This window comes from Corvus brachyrhynchos, unplaced genomic scaffold (assembly GCF_000691975.1).
Source record: "Corvus brachyrhynchos isolate BGI_N302 unplaced genomic scaffold, ASM69197v1 scaffold43, whole genome shotgun sequence".
Taxonomy (NCBI): Eukaryota; Metazoa; Chordata; class Aves; order Passeriformes; family Corvidae; genus Corvus; species Corvus brachyrhynchos.
In genome coordinates, this window is record NW_008237353.1 from 167,419 (window position 1) to 194,370 (window position 26,952).

A 26,952-nucleotide genomic window follows, 5' to 3' on the forward strand; every position below is an offset into this window, starting at 1 on the left:
GCATGGCCCAGCCGCTGAGGTGCCGCTGCGCGTTCTTCTCCTCGCTCGAGTAGATGAGCCGCACGTAGCCATCGGGCCATTCCTGGAAGGCATCGAACTGCTTCGGCTCCTGCAGCAGGGCAAGGCAGCAAGGTGAACAGCAAGAGCGCATTATTAGTATATTACAACCTGATATTTTTGCCTTGTTATAAAACACGTAACGGGGGAAAAATGCTTCTTCTATGACCACCCAAGCAGCAGAAGAAGAAGTATTGAAAGAATAGCTTATTCAGAAGAGCTCTCTAGAAGGGCTAGGGCAGTCTGAGATTCCAGATCTCAAAAGAAAGTCAGGATCCTTTCCTCTTTTGCGTTGTGATCCATTATATCACAGTCCTTTGACACATATGCCTTTTACAGTGAAGTCACCCAGCTATAAGACATCCGCCTTACCACGAGAATTTACTGACTAGTCTACCACCAGTGTGCCCAGACAGGACACAAGCCACCCTGATCATGACTGCTATTAAGTTCTCCTTCTTGTGGGACCATGCACCTGCAGGCAGGAAACTAGAAGTCTTAGCTATGGAACAGCTTCTTAAAGTGCATCTAATATGATTTGAATAAGGCTTTCCCCAAAAAATAGAGATAAAAAGATTTGTCATTGCAAATGTACTTCCACGTATGTATAGTGGTTCAAACAAAGAATTTGTTCAATTTCGGGTTTCACTGGCTTTCTGGAGTTCCTTACTAAAACGTAATTGCCAGAACTATGAAAGAAGAACTAAGATTTTAAACTGCAAGTATTTACAATACAATACATATTTAACATATTCATGTACCACATGTGAGCAATCCCAGCAAACAGAAGTAAACTACCAACATTTACAGCATGAAGACATTCTGTAACAGCATGGGCTCTATAAACTTAAATAAACTCTAAGATGAAAAAAGTTGCAGATAATAAAACACTTGAAACTCACAACAAGACAAAAAGTGGAGTGCTCATTGGCATTAAAGTGTCGCATCAATAAACCAAAGATATAATTAGGTAACTTGGATCATAGTAGTAAACAGTCAATTCAATCTTCTATTCAACATTTCTTGAACAAGGAAGAGGGGGATGAGGGAGAAGAAAACTGGCCCAATGGAGCCACAGGTTGTTTTAGGAGTTCATACCCAGCTAGCCAAAGCTGTATATCAAATCCATGCTTTCATTACAAGTGACTTTATAAAGACTACAAAACAATAACAAAAAAAGTGAAAAGGTGCAAGAGAAATAAAGCAGACAAAAAACAAAGCCTTGCTTAGAGTGAAGTTTGTTCTGCTGCTCCCCAACTCCGCGTTAGAGTTGGAGGGAAACTCTCCGCAGTACCTCCCCGGCCACCCGTTACCTGCGGCAGCTTGGGGTCATTGATATCCCAGGTGAGCTTCATGGCAGAGAGTGGCCGTGGGTGACAGCTCCCGGTTTTTTATGCCGTCGGGGCGTCGCCGAGGTGGGGGAGTAGCTCTCAGCCGGCCCCGCAGGCGGAACAGCAGCACCATCCCCGAACCCGCCGCGGCACCTGGGTGGGCAGGAGCTGCGCTCCCCCTCCACGCCACAGGCGGGTTGCGCCACCGTCACCTGAAGGTGTGTGACGGGGGATAGACACAGGGGTTGTGCACTGGGGCCGTCACCTCGGCAAACTTGAGCAGGGTTTGGAAGTCTAACCCGGCAGCCGCGGTGCTCTGCCGCTCTCTCCCGCGGGTGCCGGGATGTGAGGGGTGATGGAGCGGTGGGGGACCCGTCCGGGACGCTCCTGATATTGGATTTTGAGCGTTGCCCGGAGCTGCCTGCAGCTTGTAAAGCCCCCGGAGGGAGGCAAAGATTCTGAATAACCTGCTGTTTGGATGTAAACGAAATCGGCGTTATTGGGCAGGTTTCCCCTTCGCGCTGTGCTCTATAGCACCTGGTGTAAAATGCAAAGCTGGTGTTGGTGGCACATTTTAACTTGTTAAAAAGTTATAGGTTTTTTCTTACCTTTTCTCTTCCAAAGAAATAACCAATGGGGTGTGATGTTTGAAGTTTTTTGGTTTGTTGGTTTGGTTTTCGTGAGGTTGTTTGGTTTTGCTTGTTGTTGGTTTTTTTTTTTTTTTTGGGGGGGGGGGGGAGGGGTTGTGGCGAGGAAGGAGGGAGATTGATTTTTGCGGTGAAAAACAGAAAGAAAAAAATTATCCACAACAGCATAGAGACCAAGCCCTTGAACGCCAAGCGCTGCTGTCACCTTTTAAACGATTCCACCTGGTCGGAATGATTTTCTCATTCGCTTCCATCCTCTCTGGTCCAAAATTTACTGAACTTTACACTCAGCTGAGCAGAATAAAGCGCATCAGGCAGCAGTACACGCCGGCTGTGGCACCCCTCGGCCGAGAGTAGTCCCCAGGGAGGCTCCAGACTCCTCTTTTGCACCCCTGGGCTCGCCCGGGACTCTGTCAGTGCTGCAGCGCCGGTGCTCTGGTGTGGAGGGTCCGTCCCAGGCACCCCCCAGCTGCGGCTTTTTGGGGCGGGTGCGAAACCGGCTGCTTACTCTTCTTTTTTTCTCCGGCGCTGGGGTATAGACTGAGGGCTCGCTGAGGAAAGGAGAGCGCTCGGAGCTGTGAGAAAGGCTGGCGAGGGTCTCCCTTCGCCCTAAACTCGGGTGTGTCCAGCAGTAGCGGGTCATGGCCGTGGGGAGGGTGTGAAGCAGCCCCCGGACCTTCTCCCCCGCGCTATGGCTCAGGTAAGCGGCGCTCCCCGCGGCGGAGACCCGGCAGCGGCCACGGAGAGGGGGACACATCGGGCTCCCTCCGGGGACACCCGCCGGACTCCCCGTGGCTGCCAGAAACCTCGGGGTGGGGGGCATGGGGTGGTTTTGTAACGCAGGAAATAAAGAAGGAAAACCAGCGTTTTGGGAGAGAGGGGATGAGTAAGTGCTCTTCACCTTTGGGGCTGAAAAAGTGTTCGGGTTTGTTTTGGTTGGCTGGGTTTTCTTTTTTTGTTTTTGGAGGAAATGGAGAAAGAGGATTTTTTCTTCCCTGTATTTTTCCCTTCCTTTTGTTTTTAAAGGAAGAAAAAAGTGAAGAAGGAAAAAGAGATGTGAGTAGCAGTATGGCACACAGAGCAGAAGACTATGTAAGGATCTTTTAAATGCATGCTTACTTTAATCTTATGAATTGTTATTTATATATATATTTTTTTTTTTCAGAGGCCCATTTCTTAATGGGATATGGCATGACCTAGAACTTTCAGTAATTTAGTTTAATGTGAGAAGTGCAGCAGTCCCCTTAATCTTTTCCTTAGTAAATAGGAAGAAATTATTGCAATAGTTGTGGGACTTACAAGTGAGGCATACTAAATTGCCTATTTCCTTATTCAGGATCTTTTAAGATTAATCAGTTTCAAGGGTTCTCTTTCTTTTGGAGCTTAAGACTGATATTTCACTTTAGTTACAGGAGTAAAATGAAAGTAGAGAAACAAATGAACTCAAACAAAAATGAAGAAAAAGCTTGCAACTTTTGAAACAGCATTGCAAGCATTTTATCATAACTAGTTCTGCAACAATTTTAATGATTGCTTATTTTACTCGCTAGCTGTTTCCTTCCCCTCCCTTTGCAGCTTGAATCACTGCTCATTGATGCCTTTAAAGGGAAGGGATTTCAAAAAATACATGAGCTGCTTCAAGAGGGAGAAGTAGAGCCTCCCCAGAGATACAATGACTCTCTCTTAAACCAGCTGGACAAAGCACTGAGAAAGGCAAGTACCATAAATAGTCTCAACTATCCTAACAACCAGCTCAGAGGGTATCAGACTAATGATGCACAGTGCTCTGTGTTTCTGTAGGAGCTGGACAAGAATGAATTTCAGAATGTTTCACTGATGCTGAAGTGTATTCAGCTCTACCTTAAAAGTGATCTTCAAGAAAAGAAGAGCTTGTTTATTGAGCAAGGACTGCTAGCAAAGATGAGTATAATATTGTATACAAGTTACTAATGTGATTTAAGGTTGTTTGCATGAGAAAAAGAACTCCAGGGAAGTCAAAACTAGGGGATTGCTTGTTGGCCACACAGAAAAGAATTTTTTTTTAATATATTGCATGAACTGAGTAGGGAAAAAAATGCTTGCTCTCTTTTATTGCTTTTGGTGTAGCAACCAATATTATGGCTCCACTAATTCCCTAATTTAAAGGTTTGGGGTTGTTTGTGTTTTTTTAAAGCTGATCGTGGAAGGAGAGGATGAGTTTTTATGAGTCCCATTGATGAAATGATATAGACTTCTAAACGTATTTTAAATGCTCCAGCAAGATACAGTTCTAGTAATAGATAATCTGAGATATTCTTTTGAAGGTGTCTCGCTAGATATGTAAGGAACCAGATGCATTTAATCCAAAATTGCATTTTCTTTTCTGGCACAATGGCACTATATTGATTTCAGCTGGTAATACTTGTAGTAGCAGAAATGCAATTGTGCTGAAGATGAGTAACACCTGGATCTAGCACAGCTATCAGGGAACAGTTAACACATGCTCTCTATTAGCAGAGTTGTACTGAGGAGTTCTTGGTCCAAAATGTTGTGTTCCTGCCTTGTAGTTATGCTTTTCAGGGATACAGTTTCTCAAAATTCCTGTATGGAGATAAATTAAAAAAGCTTTTCCAGTCTGAGCGCTGTACTTCCAGTGGAGCATGGATTTCTAGTTCACTGTTTGCGTGTGATGCTATGCTATGTTTAAAACCATGAAGTATTAAAATACTTAGCTTGAAAAAGTTTTACAATATTTGCTGTGAGTTGATGTCCTCTAGAAATGTCTGTAGGAGTTTTGATGCCACTAGCAGCATGTATTGTGTCTGAGCACGAAGAGTGGGTGCCTTGGTCAAGAAAGGAGGGGGAATAAAAGGAGGGCTGGGGAGGAGGGGGGACAGAAATGGCATTTTTCATGTCCTCCTAGCAAAATTTGAATTCCTTAATGCCATGTAGCTTTTGACACAGTACGTGACTCTGAAGTTTAAAGAGTGAAAAACTCTGTAAGGTTTCCTGCAGACCTACATTATTAACTCCTCTTCCTTGTTTTTAACTCATTCTTTTAACTTTTACCTGGTATCTTGGTTTGAAAGAGCAAGAGCATTTGTGACCGTCATCGACCCAAATGAGAATAAATATTTGATGTTACTGCTTGAAGACTTCTTTGACTCTGCATTGGTATGTTTGTGCATTCAGGGGACAGAAGGTTTACCTTTATTGGATAAGATAGCTATTGTTCACAAGCAATTTCCTGTTAGAAAATAAATAATTGCCAATTGACCTGGTGCTCTAGGGCTGAGCATGGGATGCAGCCCAGGTGGTGTGGGTGAGCAGTGTCCAGGAGTGTGCTCTAGGCTGGCTGAGATTTGACACACTTGTGAGAAGCTGTCATGGGGCCGCAGAATTTTCTCATTTTCTAACCTGAAGTATTTGTTTTTGCAGAAAAATTTGCAAGACGTTCTGATGCATTTTGTAAATAAAATCTTGTGTGCTGAAGCTCTCTTTAAAACCCACAAGTTACTGACACCGAGCTGCACTTTGTGTGCAAACGTGTTTGCCAAGGTGGTCCTGGCAATTTGTTCCTACTGTGTTTGAAACAGATGATGATTTAATACTAAAGGATGATCTAACTTGCTTACAACTCATTTAGGTTTCAACTTTAAATATTCATAACTTTAAGGGTATTGGAGGCCTAGTGATGTAACATTTGTAGTAGGAAGAATGCTTTTAAGCTTTTCCCCTAGCCGTTGCTCCCAGTCTTGCTGTCTGTAGCTTATGGGAACTGTGTCACTTTGTGCATCAGAATTCATATCAATACCTATGACTCTTTTTAGGAAGTCCGATAAAAGATATTTGAGCAAAATCAAACTTCCTTCTTTCTCTACTAACCACTTTTAAATTGTCATACCCATTTCTTTTCCCCAAAAACTTAATTTATTTTTCTTCCTGGTACATTTCTTCTGCTTGCTTTCACTGTGGAGGAAGAAGTTGTTTGTGTTGTGGAGTTGGTTTTTAATTTTTTAAAAGTTTTGTTTTTAATTTTCCTCTAAGGACTTTAACACCTTTCAGATATACATTGTGATATCTAGTACCGTAGTGTGTAAACATCAAATGTGCTTTTACATAGGCCCACATGTGTAATAAAAATCAGAGAACGATGTCATGATGTGGGTTTTCCTGGGAACATGTAGGCACTGTGTTCTCCAGTGCTGCTGAAATCCATTCCTGGGGGAAGTGGGTGCTTGGCTACCTTCACCCTCCCTGTGTAGTTCCAACCTGTATGATCAGGGTGACCATATGTAACATACCTGTATCAGGTGGCTTTTGCTGATGTGGGTACACTACTGTTTTATGTTATTTAGCCCCTGAAAGTTGGGGGGGTGGGGGGTGGGGATACACATAAACACCTCAGCACTTTGAGTACTGCTGTTCTGGGGTGATGGTGCATTAATGAAGGCTTCTTTTACTCTTTCCATCAGGTGATTTGCAAATGCAGTAATGAAGGTCAGTATTTTTTTTCCTTCCATTCCTCAATATCCCGAATCTTAATCTTGGAAGCACATTTCTTAATTCTGCTTGAACTCTGTTCTCTTTCTGTTTTCTCTTCTGCTTACTACTTCTTCCTCTCTGCAAATTTTTTTTTTCCCTATCCTCCTGTTGATTTCTCTCCAGTTAATTTTCATTAACATTTACATTGGAGCAGAAAACCTTTTTCTGATTCTCTTTGTTTGTTTGTTTTGTACATAGTGAAAAAATCTATCTCTGGTATCTTGTTTAAATGGTCAGCATCAGGTATTTCACTTGATCAGAGTAAGTGGCCCTTCTGAAAGGGGTTTCAGGCTAGACAGTCTGTTCTTCACACTTATTTGCTCTGGCATCAGATGTTATTCCCTTGCTGAAGCCAACCAACTCCACAGAATAACATGGTAACTCCTTCAGCCTTCTGAACTCGACAGAGAGGTGTCTGTCCATCTCTCATTCATTTCAGCACCAAAATGTTGTTCTGTGGCTGCAGCTGGTTTTCCATTAGGGCAGGGGAGCAGGTGCTTTCAGAAAATATCTATGTGACCAGACAACCAGGCTCACAATCCATGTAAAAGTGAAACATTGCAATGTGGGTCAGGTAATGTGTGCTTATTTGTCCTTGCACCTTATTCTAGTGGTAGCAGAGTGGCACAAGCACCTTCTGGTTAATACTTTATTGGTTTGCTCTGTTGACTTTGACAAAACCTGTATGTTCAGGTTTCCTCTTGTAGCTAGTAATTAGCTTCCCCTTTCTGTGCCTCTTTAAATAGCTACCCAGGTCAGAAGTTAGTGTATCTGGAGCAAATTTTTTTAGATGGAAGTTACCAGTTCCCCTTTTTGTCTAGGATTAGATGGTTGGAAGCTTTGTTTAAAATGAACTTACAGCTGGGATGTTTTTATTCCTTCAACACAACAAGCTGTAGTTGCTTCAGCTATTTTTATATGGACACCAGCCCATTTCTAGCTGTATCTTTCAAATTGTTTTTCTAGGGAAGAAAGAGCTAGTGAATTTATTTTTGCCTGAACTAGGGCGCCTAGTGACAGAAGCAAATCTTTGCTACGCTCTGCATCTGGAGGTAAGATTCCTACTAGGAGGAGAAAATCAGATACATTTGTGTGAAAGTTTGCGTAATTAGATAAAAAATGTGAAAAAATGTTACTGTTTTATTTCCCTTCATTTTCTACCCCTTCTTTCGTGGGGGAAAAGGCCTTGAGGACCCTCAATTCCATACTCGACAGTCTCCCACGGGAGGAGAGAAAGAAGTTCCCTCTCTCTGAGGATATGTGCTCGCTCACGTAAGTAGTTTTCCCTCCAACTGCTGTAGCCACATACCCTCTTCTCTGCAATTGGAGTTAGTTATTTCTACTTTAACTTGTGGCATTATGTTGTTTCAGGAAAGACCTTGCAAAAACTATACTGGAGGTTGGTGGTAAGAAGCTCTCCAGCTTTACCTCATCTGCTTATTTATTATAGATGAATTGTAAATTAAATCATATTTCCTTGTCAAGAGTTGATTTTTAGGGAGGAAAGTCAGATGTGCTCTTACAAAATATAAATAAAAAAACTTAAATGCAGCAAGGCATTAGTTCTTTCTGGTTGGTTTTAGTAATGCATATTGACTAATCAGAGAAGCTAAACTGATTTATGTAGAAAAGTAAATAGATCAGCCTTACATATGTGTTTACAGAATATGCTGGCTTTTAGTCCTAAAAAAATTAAATTTTAATTGCTTTGCCATGATGTGGACAAAGTTTAGTTAACAAGGTTTGTGTTCTCCTGAGTGAAATCTTTGTTTTGTCCTAATAATAACTTTCTAGAGTACTGGCATGCTATATGGAATGTAGCCCAATCCTAGTGAGTTAGTGATGAGCGTTTGCTCTCATCCCCTTCCTGAACCCCAAGCACATCTCCCAATGCACTCGTGTGTGTCGTGGTTTGCAGCGCTCTGTACCTCGATCTCACTCAGCTGGGGGAGCTGAGGATGCCTGAGCCAACACTTGGCTGTTACCCTCCCCTGTTCTCCTAGGGGAAACTGAGGCTAGAGGATGAATATGACTGTGCAGTATAAAATTGCAAGAGTGGCAATGCTATAACCCTCTCCTGTGCTGGAGAGGTGATATTTATCCTGTGCTTATGTTTACCTGGCAGATTATGACCTTCAGGTTGCCCTTTCAGAAGCACTTTGTAGGTTAATGATAAAAAAATGGAGGGACGACCTTGTTCACCACTGGTTTGAAGATAACTATCTTGCTGAAGCTTTCAAAGAGATCAAGGATCGGGAATTTGAGACGGTGAGGGTCCTTATTTTGAAAACAACATACTTGACAAGTCTGTATAGGGGCTAGTTTTGGTTGAGTTAAGCCAGGGTGTCCTTGCAAGAAGCTCCTACAAAACTGATTTGATAAATACAAAAGGTTATATGTGGATGGCACATTTTATTTTTTTTCCATATTGATATGGTAAATATTACATCACACGTTGTTAAAATAGCTCATACTCCTAAGCTATTTTACCTATAGAAAAGTAAAATGAAAAATATAATAAATAATGCATAAATAAGTTAATTCATGGGGTTTATATTTGAAGACTCAGCAATTTTAAGTTGGGTCTAACCTTTTGTTTTAACCTAAGGTGTCTCTTCCCAATGGTCTTTGGCTTCCCACTGACCAGTTTAAAGGTTTTAACTGGAGAGTAGAGGTTACACAGCAAATAGTGATTCTACACAATAGAATAACTATTTGCAAAGGAGAAGTAGCCTTATTTTTAAAAATAATGTGTTGTTTGTCTTGAAGGACTGCAGAAAATTTCTTAACCTACTAAATGAAAGGCTTGGAGATAAAAGAAGGTAAGCTGGGAACCAACAGAATAAACTGGTTCCATCATTACTGCAGAGGGGAATAAACAGAATTTTAAACTGGGTTGGGTTATAGTAAAAAAAAATTACATCACATGTGAAGAATGAAGTTGTTTTAAAGAAGAAGATTTTATTTATTTTTATGGTGGCTCTTTTGAAAGTAAAATCCATGAAGATAATGCATCACTACTACAATACTGTAGTGTCTAGCTTATCCAAGCTTAATTTACTTTTAGAACATTCGTAATTATTTTTTGAATAATAAGATTGATTACTAATCGTATTAAAAATAAAATCATTGAAGTCAGACTCTGATGTTGGATGTATCATATGAAGTCTGCTTCTCTTCCAGAGTCTACTCATTTCCTTGCATATCTGCTTTTGCTGACATGAATGAGGTAATAGCCCTCAAAACTCTGATACCTTCCCTACAGTGTTATGGCTGCTCAGATGTTGCTTTCTGTGGTAAATGCTTGGGGGTTTTCTCCCCCTGCCTCTTCTTCATTGAAAAGCTCGATTTCTTGGAGCATAGAGTGTAACCTTCTGTTCTAGCTGGAAAGTTTGCTTGTTTGTCACTTAGCTCCCAGCTTAGTGCTGCTGACTTTGCTTTTGTATCAGCCAGGTGATGGAGGCAGCACTTCTCTTCACGGTGATGACAGAAGAGAGTTCTAAAAACTAACAGGAGGACAGGATAATGCTGATTCCTCTGGCAGAGCTGTTTCCAAGCTGCCAGAAAACAAGATTAGCCTGCTGCCCATGTAGGAGAGGTCACAGCTGAAGCTCCTGTAGTTTGCTTCACTGGTCTTCAATTAAATGAAGTGTGGTGCTGTTCCTGGCGGTCATACTGAACCAAACCCATGTAGATGGAAGCTGGCTGTGCTGCTTCTGCTTATTTCAAGTGCTCAGAAACAGAGAGAGCTTCCATGGTTTTTTCCTGGCACAAATATGTGAGCATTTGTGCGTTGCCTCTCCCTTGGCTGAAGTAGAGCCGTGTCTGACATGGGTGTGGTTGGTGAGCTGGCACCTCACAGGGTGATCTGAACTCTTATTTCTGCAAGGTGTACAGATGTTTATGTAGGGTAACACTTTCCAGTTTTGTCTCATTAAAGAAAATTGGGCCTGATACTGCAGTTGCGGGGCTTTTTGGGGAGCAGCAGTACTGCTCTTCTTCCCCAGGTGAAGAAGCCATCGGATGAGAAGCTGGAGGAGTTCTGGATTGACTTCAATGCTGGCAGCCAGAGTGTGACTTTCTATGTGGATTGTGATGAGGTAACAGCACAGCCCAGGTGGCCTTGGCTTAGCCTAAGTCAGTGGGCACTCCCTCAGCCCTTCTGACACGATGGCTTTGGCTTTCAAAGGCAGCTCTTTGGGACTCTGTGAGGCTGTCAAAAGAAAATGTCAACAGTTACAGCGTGAAAGGTAAGATTTTTTCCAACGACACTATCCTGTTTGGCTGGAGGTTCATGAGGCAAATGGAGTAAACCTAAAATCTCACCATCACCAAAGTGTTCCTGTGTCTTCTCCTTTCCTGCCTTGTCCTTTGGACAGTGTGTGGCCTCATTCTGCACAATAATCCACCCTCCCTACCCAAGAAGGACAGCTTGAGGTATCAGTTTATAGGTGTCCTGGGGAACAGCATAATCAAGACTCAACAGGAAAGAAATGAGTGAACAGAGTAACTGGAAATGCAAGGGCAGGATGTAAAAGAGACTCTTTTAAAAATCCCAAACACTTACTCAGACATTTTTTGGGTTGACAGAAGAATGTCTTGATCTAAAACAAATCTAATTATTTGTTTGGTTTGTTGGTTTGTTTTTTTACACAGAGGAGGATGGACAAAAGATTGTTAAAATTTTTATGAAGATACCCTCTGCTCTTAACAAAACAGAAGTAACAAAAATCAAACTGGTTTTCAGTGCTGAGTTTGAAATCTCAAATGTACTTAGAAAAGTCCTGGGAGATGAAAAACTGATGGTAAGCTCTAATATGTGCTCTTTTTCTTTTCTAAACTATATTTTGCACTGGGAAAAACCATTCAGGTTTGTGGGATTTGTGTTTTGTGGTTTCTTTATTTTCTCCATGACTCTTTACTATATATTTGTTTTCCCATTATGGATATTCTATATAGATGCTCGTAGCTTTGGCCTGGAAGAGGAAATAGGTGTTTTAGGAAAGAAGTTTCAAGGTACTCAAATTTATGGTTTAAAAGTGGGAAGGTTAAACTGATTTGTTAATTAATTCCTTATGTTATAACTTTCCCTGAGTTTCTGAAGTGGAAAATAAAGCCTGTGGCATTTAATTGCATAACTTAAGTATGAACATGATCTTGCATATAGCTCCAAGTGTTACACTGCACAGGATGAGCAAACTGTTACACAAAAACCTGGAGGTGTGCTGAAAGATGCAAATCTTAGACTGACTTTGTAGATAGAAGTTCAAGACAAAGAGTAGAATGTTTCTAAAACCTCAAGGTTTTTTATTAGCCAGTCTAAAAATATAGGTTGTGTGTGATTTCCCTCCCCCCTCCTACCCCCCACAAATGTTAACATAGTCAATTTTTGATTTGTAATTCATCCACAGTCTCTGGGATTTGCAGAAAAGTTTACATGACAGTAAATAACCATAATATAGTGGCTGTCATTTGCTCCTAAAGGAGCCAAGAGCTTTCCAAATGATCAACTTAATCACCATCCACTGATTTGTTGCTGGCAAGTAGCAATTGTTAGTTTTCTTACTAAGAAGCTGACTTTACTAGAAAAAGACTACTCTTTTTAAGAACACTTTCATGTGACATTAATTCATACCAACAGATAGTTGATTCTGAAGAGGAGATTGTCCTTTCTGGGAAGCCAGCCATTCAGAATGAAGCAGGTGATTTTTTTTTTTTTTTTTTTTTTTTTTTAAATTGTGCTATTTCATTAAATTCAAATATCTGTTTTCAAATTATCATTTTCACTTGCAGTCCACAGCTTACAGTTAACCTCACTTAAAACAGCAAAATAAAAAGGAAAAAAACCAAGCAATGCCCAAGCTTAATCTTCTGCTGTTCCTGCCTTGTGAGCTTGGTAACTGGTGCTTGTGGCAGGTGCTGAGTCCCTCTAGCCTGGGGAGTGAGGGCTGGGCACCATGGCTGTGTGCTGCTGGGGTTCCACAGGCAGGGGAAGGCTCATGGAGACAGCCTCTGTGTGCTGGCAGGTGGCCTGGCCAGGCACGTTTCAGCTGCTGGCTGACCTCTGGTGTGCGGAGTGTGCAGAACTTTCTCCATCTGCAGGTGCAGTGGGATGCACCCTCCTGTAAACCTGCCTGGTTTCTGGTTTGGCCATGCCCTGTGGGTCCTCCCCTCCCAGTGCCTGGTTTCTGGTTTGGCCATGCCCTGTGGGTGCCTGCAGAAGGGGATGGTGGCATCTGGCCTCCAGAAAGCACAGGTTCTCTGATGGGCCAATATTTGCACCTTGGCACTTAACAAGCTCTCCTGTGTGCAGTGGCATGCATATGGTGGGGCAACCTCTACTAAAGCTTCCTGCAGGGAGGTGTCTTCTGTTTCTTCTGAACAAGGTGATATGCTAGAAAGTGGTGTGCTCCAGTCTCCTGTCCCCAGGTGGAGTGGATGATGCCTTGGGAGATGCCTGGAGCTGTTGTGGAAGAACAGCTGGGGGAGCAGAGGTGCTCATCTGCAACCCCTATTTGTGGGTAAAGGTGAGCAGCAGTCCAGCTCCTGTGCAGGAAGCGACCTGCTGCTGTAAATACCTCGTGCTGCAGGGCTGTGTCTGTGTGTGCCCCAGCTACAAATGTAGCTGTCTGCCTTAAGGCACAAAAGGCTCTTAGCTAGACCTGGAATAGCCTTTATTTCCTTATGCTCACCAGCATACAGCCAATGCTTTGTATTTCTTTGAACTGGGGACATTAAGTTTTCCACCATCAAATGGTGGTGTTTCCTGTGCTGCCAGTGAACATCTCCTGCAAGTCATCTTCTTCCAGGGTCATTTGGCAGAGTTTTGTTGTGTTCCAAATTCGGTGGTTGTTGAGGTAACTTGGAGCCTGATGTACAGATGTGTCATTTCTGTGTCTGACCCAAAGGAAGGTCTAAGCCCAGCACCTGCCAAGAAAAGGGAAAGTAACTCCTTTCTTCCATTCTCATGCTCTGAAATTCTTCTGTAAATCCCCACAAGGCTGTGACCCACAGTTTAAGGAAAAGCTGCTTACAGCAAAAATGCAGGAGGTGTGTGTGATCAAAGTTGGTCCTAAGCAGGAAACGCTTCCTCAGATGAACTTCAGCATCAAATTTTTTGGAAGATGACTTTTTTTTTTTTTATGTATGGTGACCTTTTAGCTTTGAAGGCTGGGATTTGTCCTTGCTCCAAAACTGGCCTTATTTCAGGTTTTAGAGTGATTTACTTTTTGTGTGGTTCCTTTCTTGGTGTAACTTGCTTGACAGATAATTCCACATCCTCTAAGGCTGTGAAATCACAGCTTTCTGCTGCTACCACCTACTGTCTTGAAAACAAATCAAGTTTGAAGAGCTCTTAGGATAGGTAACATTCTTTTTGTGAAGATATTAAAAAGACATTTTTACTTTCCCCTAAGTTCCTGTGCATTTCAGACTTCTCCGGGTGAATACTTGAAAGAGCTACTACCAGCTCTAAATATATGAGGCAGTAACTTCTTTGTAGTCCTTCCCATTTTCCTCCACTGCCATTCTAGCTTATTTTAGGTTGTAACTCCTCCAGATTGTGGAGATGCAGATGAGCTAGGAGTTCCTTTATCAGGGCCCACTGGAGCACAGAGAGGTGCAAGGTGGGCACTGCTGCTTGAAGCAATCAAGGGGTACAAAGGGCAGAAGGTAGTTAATCTGTAGTGAAACAAATTTTGCAGTGCCTGATAGAGATTGAGTGGAGGGAAACATAGGTGGTCGAAGATCCCCTCTGCTTTAGTCAGACACAAAGGGTTGCTCCATGTCCTCCAGAGCTGAGGAGTCAATGTAGCAATATAAGTGGTAAGATTATAAACATGCATGTGTTCATCCAGTATCGATGAGCTTACATGTTGTTTATTTAGCATTGCAATTTTTCACTGGGCAATTTGAAGATATTTGGGGTTGTTCTGTTAAATGTGATCTTGAGATGTTTGTGCCTAGAAGGTTGTACTGCTGCAGTTTATGCATGCACGTGTGGGAATGGAAAGAAGGGGTAGTGAGTGTGTTCAATTACTGTGATGACATTCTCACCCCAGTTGCTCTTCTGCAGAGATACCTGTGTCCTCTAATGCACAGAGGAGGACAGATCCTTCAAACTCTGAAAACGTGGAGACTCCAAAAGACAACTTAACTTCTCAGCACAGACAGCAGGTAACAGGCTCTGTAGCACTGTTTGCTGTATGTTGAAACAGTCCTTATGCCCCTTTCCCCCTCCTCCAGTCTGCTTTTTTTAATGGGTGTGACTAAAACCTACTTTCAAAGAAAACTGATTTGTATCTATTCAGCTCAAATATTTGTCTCCAGAGCTGCAATTTTGGCAAAACTGCTTTAAAAAGGAAACAAAAATTTACTTCCCCTTATAAGGAGACAGTGGGATGTTCTTAGTGGGAAACCCATGGTGTCACACACAGCCTAAAAGACTTTTATGTGTGGACAATGATGAACCTGTCATGAAGCTGTTGCCACAGACTAGTACAAAAAACCTGTTTCTAAAAATACCCACTTTTTTTATTGGTCATATACATGTTTTGTTCATGATTTCGTGTCTCCGAGCAGAAAATGGTTAACTCTGGTGTTGCCGTGGTTACAGTGAGCCAGCAGACTGACCTGGAAGATGCTAACCAAGGTCAGGCATGGGTCCCTTCAGTTCCTTAAGTCTGACCCAGTTAAATGTCACCCAGGTGACGTGTTGACGGCTCTGCTTTTGTGGGACTTACAGCAAAAGCAGGTAAAGTTTCATAGTAGTTCCAGAGGGTAAAACTATAGTTTCCTTGCCTTCTTCAGAAAAAAAGTCCAAAACTCCCTCTCCAAGGATGAAAGCTAAGCCTAGGTGAGTGTCTCACAGACAGAAAATTGCAAAGTGGGGTTTTTGCGGTTATTTTGTCTGCGTTTGGGTTTTTATTTCTTTTTCCTGGGGTTTTAATGCATGTAATTTTGAGATTATTCTATCAATTATTAAATTGAAGATTCTGTTTTGCCACCTGGACATCAAGGCTGCTTGCCTGGAGTTACAGCACTTTGGAGTTGCTGAACAGTCATGTTTGGTTACTAGATTTGTGGCTGCTTTGGTGTGACTTTTTACTCATCGTGGATTTAGTCCAAATGTGAGGTGAGCCCACAGCTGCTTTAGAGTCAAACTTCAGCCGTGTAACCTGAGCTTGCCAGATGTGAGATTGTTCATAATGGGGACCACGACTTTATGAAAGATGATGTGAATTTGAATTCACCTTGGCTTGAATTCACCTTTTTTCCCAGACCTTTGCAGGACATAATTTCTTGTAATTAAGGAGCTGGACTTCTGTAGAGTTATTGATTACCTTTCTTCCCTACATACTAAACCATTGCTTTGGTGCCAATTGGTGCAAGTTGGTTTTTTTTTTCCCTTAGTAGTTCACAAACATTTTGGTCTTTAAATGAACAGCTCTCTCACGTGTTCTCTTGTCTCCAGTGAGAAGCTCCTAGAAGAAGAACCTATGGATGAGTCAATACCAAAGGTATGTGTGCCCTGGGGTCCCCCTGAGTGAAGCGATACAGGGTGGGGAAGAGACATTCTGGTGGAGTTGCAGAAGAAAGCTGGGATGGGTTGCCCCACTCGTGCCATTGAGCGGTGTCCTGAGCCCACGGAGTGTCACACCTGATGTGCTGGGCCATTCAGCACCACGAGTGAGCTGCAGAGGCAGCAGCCACCAGCCTCATTCTAGAGGGGCCTAGCCAAGTAATTCAATCTCATTAGAGTTTATTCAGCACATTTACCCCCCAGAAGCAGTGTGTTGTGCTTGTGTCCAGGTGTGCAGTGGTGTGTGGGACATACTTGCATGTCACAAGACTTGCACACTGTCATCAAAGAGGGAATGTTTGCTTCCTGAACGGAAGCAAGCCTTGGAAGTCTACAGATGTATTTATTTGGTTTGTGTCTGGGTTCTAGTAAGTCTCCTATGCTAGATCTGTTTCTATAATCCTTGTATAGGAACTTGCAACCTGGGTAAATTGCCAAGTAACTGAGAGTCATCTGTAGTTGCACTTGAAAACTTCTATTGGTGTGTTCACATATTAAAAAAAAAAAAAAAAAGTCAATGTGCTACATGAGAAAAACTAAATTCCCAAACCAATGTTTTTGAGCTTAGGTACTTACCTTACATAAGAAATCACATTTTAGGCTTCTTCTTGGGTTCACATTTCCAGGTGCTAGTTTTAGATTTTTACAAATAAAATATTTTTTTTACTTCCAGTTCAATTGTTTTGTAGCACTTGTCCACTCTACAGTGAATTCAAAACTTTTGAAATACTCTTTCCACCCCTGCCTTCTTGGACCCCTCAATTTCAGCTCTGGGAGTCCCATACTTTCTGGTAGGAAAGAATTGCAGGCAGCAGTTGCACCTGGATAATTGTTGTAGTGGGAGGAAGGAAGTTTTCTGGCACACCTTTTCTCTGCTTTTGGCAGGCTCTAGCATCAGAACATGACTTTGGGTTTTGTCATTTTAGATCCTGCAGCTCTCTCCTTTTCCAAAGGATGTTAGCAGCAAAAAGAGAAACACGAGAACAAGCTTGGCCAGGAAGAAGGCTGAAGGCAGGTATGACATGCAAGCCCTGCACTCATGCAGGAACTGGTGTACCAAGTGATTTTAGACCTTTCCTAGCACTCAGGGAGAGAGGGTGATCTCATGGGGTGACCTGTCTGTACCTAGAACAGGCAGTAAAACAAGTATGAGGCTACAGAGGGTCATAACTTGTCTCTGTAGGACTCTTTGGGTCTTCAAAGTGATAAAGACTTCAGAAGCTAACCCTAAATGCCAAAAATGCCTTCTACCCCTGTGATACTATGTCATGGGTTGTTGGCTTTTCTTTTTCCTTGCCCAACCATAATCCTCCAGTGAGCTGCGTTCTGAGCGACAGCTTCTTTCACAAATGCCTAAGCTTTCCCAAATACTGTCCCCGTTGTCCCCGTTCCTTGGCATCATGCATCCTAGGGTTTCAGGATGGCCTCTTCCTCAATTTGTCCCCTTCCTTTGCACCCACACATCTGTCTGTTTACATTTAAATCTGGGGGCACTACAGGAAGAAGCACTTGAGGGTTTGGGGGCCGTATGAAGTCTGCCTTGTTGCACCCTCCTCCTGTGCTCTGCTAAGTGTTGTGTGCAAGTTAATGCCTGCTGCTGGGCAGGAGGGCAAACGAACTGTGTGTAAGGGTCTCTGCTGCTGTTCTGGGGCATTCTGCTTCAGCCTACTGTCTCTTAACTCAAAAAATCCTCCCAAAAACCCGAGTGCTTAGATGAGTTTTTTGGCTGATAGTAGATAAAAATAAGGAAAATTGATGCAGGGTTACATCAGGACTAGAAATTGTGTGCTTTAAGACAAAATGAATTGATGCAGCAAATACCGGTTTTAAAACAGGAGCAGCAGCGTGGAAGTTAGAGGTGAAGTACTTCTTAGTTTGGTCATCATGCTCCCTCTAGTGTTTCGTCTGGAAATGAGCGTTTCCTTCCCTCGGAGGCTTTGTCGAGGACCTCAGTTCTTTAGTCCTCCCGTTCTTTTAGTAATGAAGAGGAGGTGTACTGTATGTTGAGTGATTGTTGTAGGATTTTTTAAAAAAACAGTTACGATTTGGAAAAACCCATAAAGGTACAGTTAAGTTTAACTGTTGGAAGACATGGCAACAAAATCTAGGTGTACACAGAGAAGTGATTAGACAAAAATTCCTTTTCATTTCCTTTTGAAAATTCCAGTATTTAATGTTTGTTAAAATGCTTCTGATATTTTATTTCCACTCATTGCTTCTTCCTACCGTGTACTATTATGGGCAATGTGAGACAAAATGTCCTCCACATAAACAGGGAGAGGTTAATTTTTACGTTTTGAATATTTCTTTAAACAGTTACAATTAATAGAGTGAGAATCAAGATATGCAGCAATAAGACTAAGTAGAAGAGGAGAAATTATTTCTTTAGAAGCCCAGAAAACATTATTTTTAAGCATAATGTATCTGAGGAGAGGGGTGTCAGAAGGAAACATTATCACCACCATAGTCTTAATGAACTTCGATAGGGTGATTCTTTGCTGTTGTACGTCACTGCCAAGTATATGTTGTCTTGCAGGAAGGAACCCTATGACTTTGAAAACTCAGACTCCTCAAGTCATGAAAAGGTAAAGTTGAGACAGAAGCTCAGCACCTAACGGAGTAGTAACTTGAAGCAGGGGATGTAATTTGCTGCAGAAATGCTGTAAGATGGACACTGTTACAGCAGGACAGACAACTGGGAATCTGAGATTTTTTTTGTTTGTTTGTTTTCTCTGTATAGTGGAAACATAATTTTTTTTTGAGTGGTAAGAATGCTTGTCACTACTTGAATTTTGTGGTGGGTAACACATGATAACAGCAACAGACATTTGAGCTTTTGCTTCAGCGAGGCCATGGGAGATCTCTGTGGCTGAAGGCCGACCTCTGTGTTTTACTTAATATCAAAAACAGATTGCTGAGCATCCACTTTGTCCTCCTAGGCTAAACAGAGGAGACTGAAATCCACTTCGAGCTGTGCTTTGCAAGCTGGGACTCCCTGGTTAAAACCCAGTCCTCACAAAACTTTTGCTGGAAATTCTGCTTGACTTAAATTTCAGGCTCTTTAAAAAAAAAAAGGAATAAAAATTAATTACTTTGCCTGCTTTGAAACTTTGCCCAGTGTGGGCTTTCCCAGGAAGCTGTGAACTTGCTTCTGAGGGCCTCCATCAAGGTGGCTGTGCTGGGCAAACCATCTTGCTTTCAACTTCTTCCCTGATGTGGGGGCTGTCACTGCCGCCTGCTAATTGTGAGGCAATGGGTGCTGAATGGAACACCCTAAATTTCTCTTATGAACTGGACATGGCCCGATCCTTGCAACTGCCACTGGGTGTCAGCATAAATCCCTGCTCCATGGCACCCTGCCCCGGTCCCAGCAGCCTGTCCCAGGGCTGTCCAGGGGCCCTGCACCGTGCTAACAGCGCTGCTGCCAGCACTGCTATTGAGTCAAATGACGTGTCTTGTGACGTTGGTGCTTAAAATGAGCACTATCCATAAACCAAGGAATAGAGAAAGGAACTCTTTTTAAGACTCGAATGTTTGTCTATCATAACGTATGACACTGTTTCAATCAACAAATCCCATTCCATTAAAAAGTGAAATTTTTGAGCAGGACTTGTAATCCATTTCCCTTCTGAGTTGTGACACGTTTTAATTTTGAAGCGTATTTTATGCAGTAACTGGACTCTAGGACAACTCTCTGCTTTGCTTTCAGGTTGCTGCAGCCAAAGGAAAGATTCTTGCCCAGAAAATTTCTTCACAAAATCGGAGGTATAGGATTATACTTGCAGTGTTTATGAACCTTTTGCTGTGTGAATAAGAGTTCATAGCTTTGGTTAAGCTCTCTTAAGTTAGGATCCAAAAGGCTGTGTGATTTTTCTAATGCAATAGTTTCTTGCTTAGCTACCACACTATCTGTGGATGTTATTGATAACAATATTTAAATAGTACCTGAGAATATAAAGGTTACTGGAGAGAATAGTGGCTCCTGTCAACTTTGCCAATAAGAAGACTAACTCTTAAACATCATCCTTTCCTGACCATGTGTCAAAATTACTGATTTATTTTTTGTAAAATGCTTAAACTCCCTGCCCTGATTTGGCTTCCTTCCAGTCATAGCAAGCTTCCAGGGACTTTCCACCTTTAAGTATGCAGGTTAATTTTCATTTTAAAAAGTGTTGATTTCTAGACATCCCTGAATTGCTACTTTCAAAATCCAAGCAAAGAAAAATTTGTCTAATGATTGCACTTTAACAGTTTGATTCTTCTGCTGATCTCTTAAGGAGCTTCCTGCCACTTCTCTTTGGCTGTGCCCATTCCACAGTTCTGTGGTGTGTAATTGCTGTTTGCTGCTCTAATTTGGGTCTTTGTGTTACTTGGCAGGACTTATGAAACAAGAAGCAAGAACAAGGAATCAAGCACTCTTGAGAGAAGGCAGGTAGGTTGTCTATGCTTTTTCATCCCTAGAGCCTTTGATTGCTGTGTATTTGATTGTTGTGTATTTCTATCTGTACAAATCTGCTGCACATATAAAGAAGCTGAAGTTTAAGGCCTACCCAGTGCAGAGGTGGAGAAATGTGAGCCTGGTAGCCTCTAAATACTCTGTCATTTTGAAAGCAGTGCTCAGGATGCACCATCACTGTCAGACCAGCCAGTGAATTGTCTGTGTTAGCTTTTCCCCCCCAGTGTACTGTTGGAAGCAGCTCAGACGTACTGAGGCTTTCCACCTTGCAAGAGTGCTCTCATTTTAGGCACAGGAGAGAGGGAGAGACTAGAAAGGGGGATACTGTAAAAACCTCATGGTGGCAAAAGGCAAGCATCCGCCTGTCAGTGTTTTTATTTGTCTGTTTCAGCAGCTGGCTGTGGCTGTTTTGGCAGATTTCACAGCTTTGCATGTTGCACCATAAGGAGGTAGAAATGGGAAAACTTGGTAGTAGCTGAAGTGAATGGCTTGAGGGGGCTTCTGAGTGAGCTGATTGAGCAGGACTTAATTGTGTCTTTAGTCCAGTTACAGGAAACATCTTTTCTCTGAAAGCAACAATGAGAATGCAAGCACTGGTCAGAGTGAGAAAAGCTGGATCCTTGACTCTCAGATACAGTTGGTGCCAAAATCTGTTGACTATACCCGAAAAAGACCGAGGGTGAGAAGTAAATTAAAAGGTAAGCTTAGTCCCCTATTGACACTTGGCTATGCATGATGTACTGCACTGCAGAAAAGCCAATGCTGATGATGGTTTGGGAAAGGAGAGTTTGGCCAAATCCTGGCTCTCCTGAGTGGGAGAGAGCAGGCTTAAGGCCAGCAGCAAGAGGGTGCCCCATGACACATTGCACACTCTTGTGCTTGTACTGGGCTCCTGTCCCCTTCCCAAAGTGGGGTTCAAAAGTCCAGGTAGAAATTTGACACCTAAACATCTGTGTGGGCATAGCCCTCCGTGTGATGATGCTGAAGAGCCTCTGGGCCCTGAGCTGATGGCTGTGTTGGTCCACTTGACTGCATTTAGGAGGAAGATCTCTCTGAAGATACTACACCTCCCCCCTGCAACTTTCCCCGCCCCCATCTCCCTAGAAACATCATTGACTTGGCAAGTAAACCTTGAAAAACCTCACAATTTGCAGACCAGGGCATTCTGCTCCCCTTTTTTATACAGTAGTAAGCCAGCTGTGTTCTGAGTGTCAGGTGTGTTTATCTCTGATAGTGTTCTCTGCTCAGGCCTGACCAACACCAAACCTCCCCTGCAGCCCTCCAGGGCTGTCTGCTTCTGTGACCACCAAATGGAAACCAAATTGTCCTTAATGAGATGGAATGTTTCTGTCCCATTCACGGAGAGATTATGCTTGCTCAGGCTGCTGTTAGACTCTGTAGGGATGAAAAAGCAAAAGAAAGTTGAGCTTGAAATTATGCTTTATACCAGATTTCCAGGGGAGCTGTTCTCACTCCAGGGTCAGCCCACAAGTCTTGCCTGGGGCTTGGGGACTGCCAGAGAAGATGCTGAGCCTGTCTTCTGTTTTTTACTTTTTTGGCTGCTCTGGATGCAGTGAGCTGTGTATGTTTGCACCGTTGCATCTGGCTTTGTTAGAGAAACATTAAGTTTCAAAAAAACACCGAAGTGTTGTGAAGTTTTGTCTTGTAAATGCCTAGAAAACCAAACTGAAAGGGTTTTTGTTGTGGCTAACTCAGTTAACTGGGTGAAATACACACTTTATATTGCCAGTAACCAGGGAATATCTTCTCCTTGCAGTGCTTCCAGTGTCTTCTGCAAGTAGTGGCAGCGACTATGAGTCAAAGAAGGTAAGAAGGTGTCATGTGTTGGTGCCTCAGATTTAAAAACATTATGGATGTAAAATGTGTCCTAATGAGTGAGAATTAAATAAACTGGTGTTATTTTAATTCTCAAATGTTCTGATGGACAGATTTATCTGCTAAGTACTGTTGAAACTCTATTGGTCTAATAGAAGAGATCTTGGAAAAACATGGTAAACTTCATAGAAACAATTGTTAAATGCATATCAAATATGTATGTGTGTATATATATGTATGTATATGTTTGTGTATATACATATATTTGAAATACAGAAAGTCTGGGGGGAAAAAAGGTTTCCAGAACTAGTAGTTACATTAAAAGCTTTTCTTTTCCCCTGGAAAAATTTTCTTGACTGTAATGCTTCTATTTTGCTTATGTAAAACATCATCAAATGTACATCTCTAATGCCTAAAGGGAGACTTGGTGCATGCATTGAATTTCAGGGCACAGGTGTCCTTCAGTGTTGGGTAGAGCCATCAGTATGTTAAGCATATTTTAAGTCTGTATCTACTCTTGGTGTATTTAAAAAACAAACTAATCATCAAAACCCTCCCTCCAAAACAGCACCCAAACTTCTACTTCTGTAGTAATGCTTAAATAATACTCAGACTTTGTTCTGTTTTAGGAAGGGGCATCAAGGCAAAGAGCTCAAAAGGAGACGCTAATGAAAAAAAACACATTTAGCTCCAAGGGACAGGATTTACCCACAATGGATCTTGCTGGTATTTTTATTTTAATCTTCTTCAATGCATTAGGAGAGTTTTGATGTGTGGGTCTGTAGTTTTTGGATGAGTTTTTGGTGGTGGGTTTTTCTTTTTGATTTTGCCACTTTCCTTCACCTTTTTTTCCATAAACATTCACCTTGTGATATTTCTGTGTAAGGGCTATGAGGGGTAGACATTGTCTGTGTAAATAATCTCTTGTACAAGGAGAAGATATGCCAGTGCTACTGACAGGTGAAGGAATGAACTTAACTGATAACCACCAAGAAAACAGCCTTTGGACTGAGTCTGAGCCACCACCTCTTCCTGCGTGATGAGATAAACGAGAGGGTAGAGGGCTTGGGTTTTATTTTCTGTGTCATTAAATTGAGATTTTCAGTCAATACAGGATTCTAACTCAAATGCCTGTGTCACTCACTAATCTCTCACACAGATGAAACGCTCTCAGAGGAGCCTGGAGGGAGTCCAATACTACTTGGTCTGTCTGCCAGGAGCCCTTCTAGTGATGTGGAGAAGGCCACACAGGTGCAGTATGCAGTGCTTAGCCTCCTTCCAGTCTGCTGTCAGGCTACCTCTGCCTGCAACCAATGTATCATGTCACTTTGCTTCCTGTAACTAGACAAATTCCTAGCAGCTTGTTTGCACTGCAGGGTGGGTACCTTCTAATTTTGTTTCCTTCCTCTCCTTAGAAGTTTCATGGTACACCAGGCAAATTATCAAGAGAAGAAGAAAGTATCAAGCGGAAGGACTCAGGTTTGTTACTCTTGATAACATGGAAGAGTTGGTTAAAAGCGGAAGGAGGTGGTGCCAAAGCTGTTATTTTATTTCAAAGATAAATTATCACTGACTTTTTTGAGATACTTCTTTTTTGCTAAATTTGGTTTCTCTGTTTTGTATATCATGACAGACTGTGATAAGATGCTTCTATGTACATTCCTGAATTCGTTGCTACCTCTTAAAACCTGTCTTTGGTTACAGGGGGACTTGTAGCGTAGGTGGGGATTTACAAACTAATGACACAATTGACACAGAAAAGATAATTTTTAATGATTTGAAAGGGGATAGCAACTTCAGTTTAAACAAAACAAGCACCCCTTCAAGCTGTTGATTTTCTTTATACCTAAGAACATAGATATAAACCATTGCTATAAGCATTTGTTGAATGGTGACTTGGTTAATGGTTAATACTGCTGTAGCTTTTTTTTTTTTGGGTAAGTGACACTTCAGGATCTGGGTTTTTTTCCATGAAAATGAACTTTGATAAACTAATTCAAAAGTGCACTACAGTCTCTTTGTGGTTGGAAACAACTGAACTTCAAGAAAGTAGAACAGCAGTGGGTTGTTTCCATCCTAATAATTCTCAGTGCTGATGTAGTTCTGAGAGACTGAGTGACTGTTGTGACCATGAAGTGAGTCACTGAAGCTTTGGCCTTGGTCAAAATCATCCCTTTTCTTGTGAGCTGGCTCTGTTTGTGTTCCCAGTATATCTCTTACCTGTCCAGCATTTTCAGAATATACTTTCACTGCACCAACACATTTGCCTAATTTTGGGGGAAGATAAGTTCTGAGGACTTCATTTTATCACTGTTTGCTGTACAGCCTTACAACTGGAGGGGAGTTGTTGCTGTGCAAAGGCACAAGCAGGGTTATGATTAGAAGTTTCAAGTGTGGTCTCTGACTGCATTTGAACTCTCTCTGTGAACCCTAAATCTACTGCAGGGTGCTTCTTTGTCTGACTGTCTCCCTTGTCCTGGACCCCACCACCTTCTGTTTTGCCGTATGGAGAATCCAGGGAGATGGTTTATCAAACAGTCAAGTTGCTGAGTTAAAAAAAAATGCACACGACAAAAGGATGGGTGTCTTGTTTGTTTCTTTGGTTTTTAGGAATTTTTCCTTGAAATGGAGGCTGCAGCTTTGATTTGAATTATTTGCATTGATTCAATTTTCTTTTTAAAAATTTTATTCATAAACAGATTGAGAGCTTGGGTTGGAAGAGTAAATGGGAAGAAGCCAGACAGAGGTTTTTGATGGTTAGAGTAGCAGCCAAGAAAGGAAGTTATCTTTAAGACGGAGACATGGAAGCTTTCCAAATACCTGTATAACACTAGGCAGGCCAGTTCCCTGCTTTTGAGAGGGAAGAAGCTTGCAAGGGAAGTCTTATTACTGTATGATGCCAGATTGTAAAATGAGCTCCCTCCTTTTCTGAAGCATTGGTAATTCCAGTGGTGGTTTCTGCTTGAGCAGGCATTGTCATGTACCTCGTGTAAAAGAACAGATTTCTTCTGAAACATCTTCTATTCTCTTTCTAGATATATTAAGTAGCACTGTCATTAAAAAGCCTAAATTTTCCAGTTTGGAGAAAAATCACTTGCCCTCTGAGACTAACCATACACCAAAGAAAATTTCTGATTCGGTAGAAGAGGAAGCAGAGATCCAAAAAGGTAAAGTCTGGTTGGCAACTAAGATGAAGTGCTTTCAGCTTTTCTTCTGGTAGAAGTCATGGTCACGTGGAAGCTTGAAGAGATATATCTGTAGAGAGTCCAACTTTTCCAAAATCCTAAAGTCAAAACTAACAGAAGGTGTGCATTGCAGCACTGCCAAAGACAGTGGATACTGAGTGTGAACAAGGAAATTTGGGTTCCACTTGGTCAGCTGCTCCATGACGTCCACACTTTCTAGTCTATCTGAATAGGGATTTGCCAGAGCTATTGCAAAACCATCAAACACGGGAGCTGAAAAAAAAACATGCAGATAATGGACAAAGTAACTGCAAAATAGTGCTAACTCTGAGCACAAGGGCATCAGGCTTTCACTGCAATGGATAAGTGGAAGACAGAAAAGAGTGGTGGCCTGACTATTTTTCGCCTTTATTCTGTGGATTTGCCTCACTATCTGTAAATATGTTGCTCTTTGTGTTGCTCTATTGTGCCTATTCTTCCCTGCTGCTCTATAACAAGTATCTCTCAGGGGATTTTTGAGCCAGTTTCCCTCCTGCTTGTGAGCTCTAGAAGAGCAAGACCCAAATTCCAGCTCTATAACAAAAGTTACTGCTGACACAAATGACAAGTCCTTCAGTAGCAGAAAGGTTTATATTCCAATAAGTCCTCGATATGATGCTCACTGGGCATGTGCTTCCTCCTAGGTCAGGAAATGGATGATAGCCTAGATGGTGTGTTGTTTTCCAAGATGCTACATGAAGACTTGAGTGATTCCGGAGTGATTTCTGCCTTTGAAAGCTTTATTGGCCAACTGAAGAAATTGTTCTGGGTAATGTGAGCTCTTTTAACGTGTGTGGCAATTTATCAGGTTATGTGAAATTAACTTTTTATCTCAGGGAGAGTTGGTGCAAATATCCTGTCTTTATTTTGTGTTCAGGAGTAGGGTTTTGGTGGCAGTGTCTGTTAGTCTGGAGCTCTTAGAAGTATTCTGCAAAAACTGTATATTCTGAGAAGTGTGACAGGGAAGGCATAAAGGAAGTTTTAACTGGGTTTTTCCTAACACTATGCTGCCCTGAAGTCTCGTGGGTTATGTAGAGTCTTGTTGGTGTAACTACTGTGACTGAATTCAATCAGTTTGTATTTGGAGCACCTATGTGTGCCATCTTACTGCAGTTTAAATTTAATTTAAGATGGTTTCTGCTAAGATGAATGGCAACCTGCAGAGGGATTTGCTTTCCAGGGAAAGGTTTTGCAAGCTAGACTTCTAGGTTTTGGCTTGGGCCATTGCCTATCCCTAACTGTGCATCCCGTGGCTAGTCCCGGTACAAAAGGATGGAGATCAACACACAGGATGCCC

The 26,952-nt window shown here is 42.1% G+C and overlaps 2 protein-coding genes across 2 annotated transcripts in view; one reads left to right on the forward strand and one right to left on the reverse strand.

The window, feature by feature from the left end:
* GCM2 (glial cells missing homolog 2) overlaps nucleotides 1–1,412 on the reverse strand; it is a 5,393-nt gene extending 3,981 nt beyond the window's left edge. Inside the window, exons 1-2 of the mRNA XM_008630921.2 lie at nucleotides 1,371–1,412; nucleotides 8–109 (exon numbers count right to left, since the gene is read on the reverse strand). Coding sequence (XP_008629143.1) covers nucleotides 8–109; nucleotides 1,371–1,412 — 144 coding nt within the window. The remainder of the gene's footprint in view (nucleotides 1–7; nucleotides 110–1,370) is intronic.
* Nucleotides 1,413–2,726: 1,314 nt separating this feature from the next.
* On the forward strand, nucleotides 2,727–26,433 carry SYCP2L (synaptonemal complex protein 2 like). Its single transcript, XM_017730630.1, has 23 exons — nucleotides 2,727–2,735; nucleotides 3,611–3,748; nucleotides 3,836–3,959; nucleotides 7,526–7,611; nucleotides 8,699–8,827; nucleotides 9,329–9,381; nucleotides 10,500–10,659; nucleotides 10,749–10,809; nucleotides 11,216–11,364; nucleotides 12,201–12,261; nucleotides 14,634–14,734; nucleotides 15,140–15,209; nucleotides 15,368–15,413; nucleotides 16,032–16,077; nucleotides 17,066–17,154; nucleotides 18,676–18,724; nucleotides 19,849–19,904; nucleotides 20,517–20,571; nucleotides 21,137–21,293; nucleotides 22,373–22,422; nucleotides 23,847–23,910; nucleotides 25,467–25,598; nucleotides 26,300–26,433. Exons 1-23 carry the CDS (start codon nucleotides 2,727–2,729, stop codon nucleotides 26,431–26,433), a joined length of 2,019 nt encoding a protein of 672 aa, XP_017586119.1.
* The last annotated feature ends 519 nt before the right edge of the window (nucleotides 26,434–26,952 follow it).

What these genes read in the sequence shown, in the direction of transcription:
- SYCP2L (XM_017730630.1), top strand. An exon ending in AGGATCGGGAATTTGAGACG is followed by an intron (nt 8,828 to 9,328) that starts GTGAGGGTCCTT and finishes TTTGTCTTGAAG; the next exon opens with GACTGCAGAAAATTTCTTAA. An exon ending in CTTCTCAGCACAGACAGCAG is followed by an intron (nt 14,735 to 15,139) that starts GTAACAGGCTCT and finishes GTCTCCGAGCAG; the next exon opens with AAAATGGTTAACTCTGGTGT.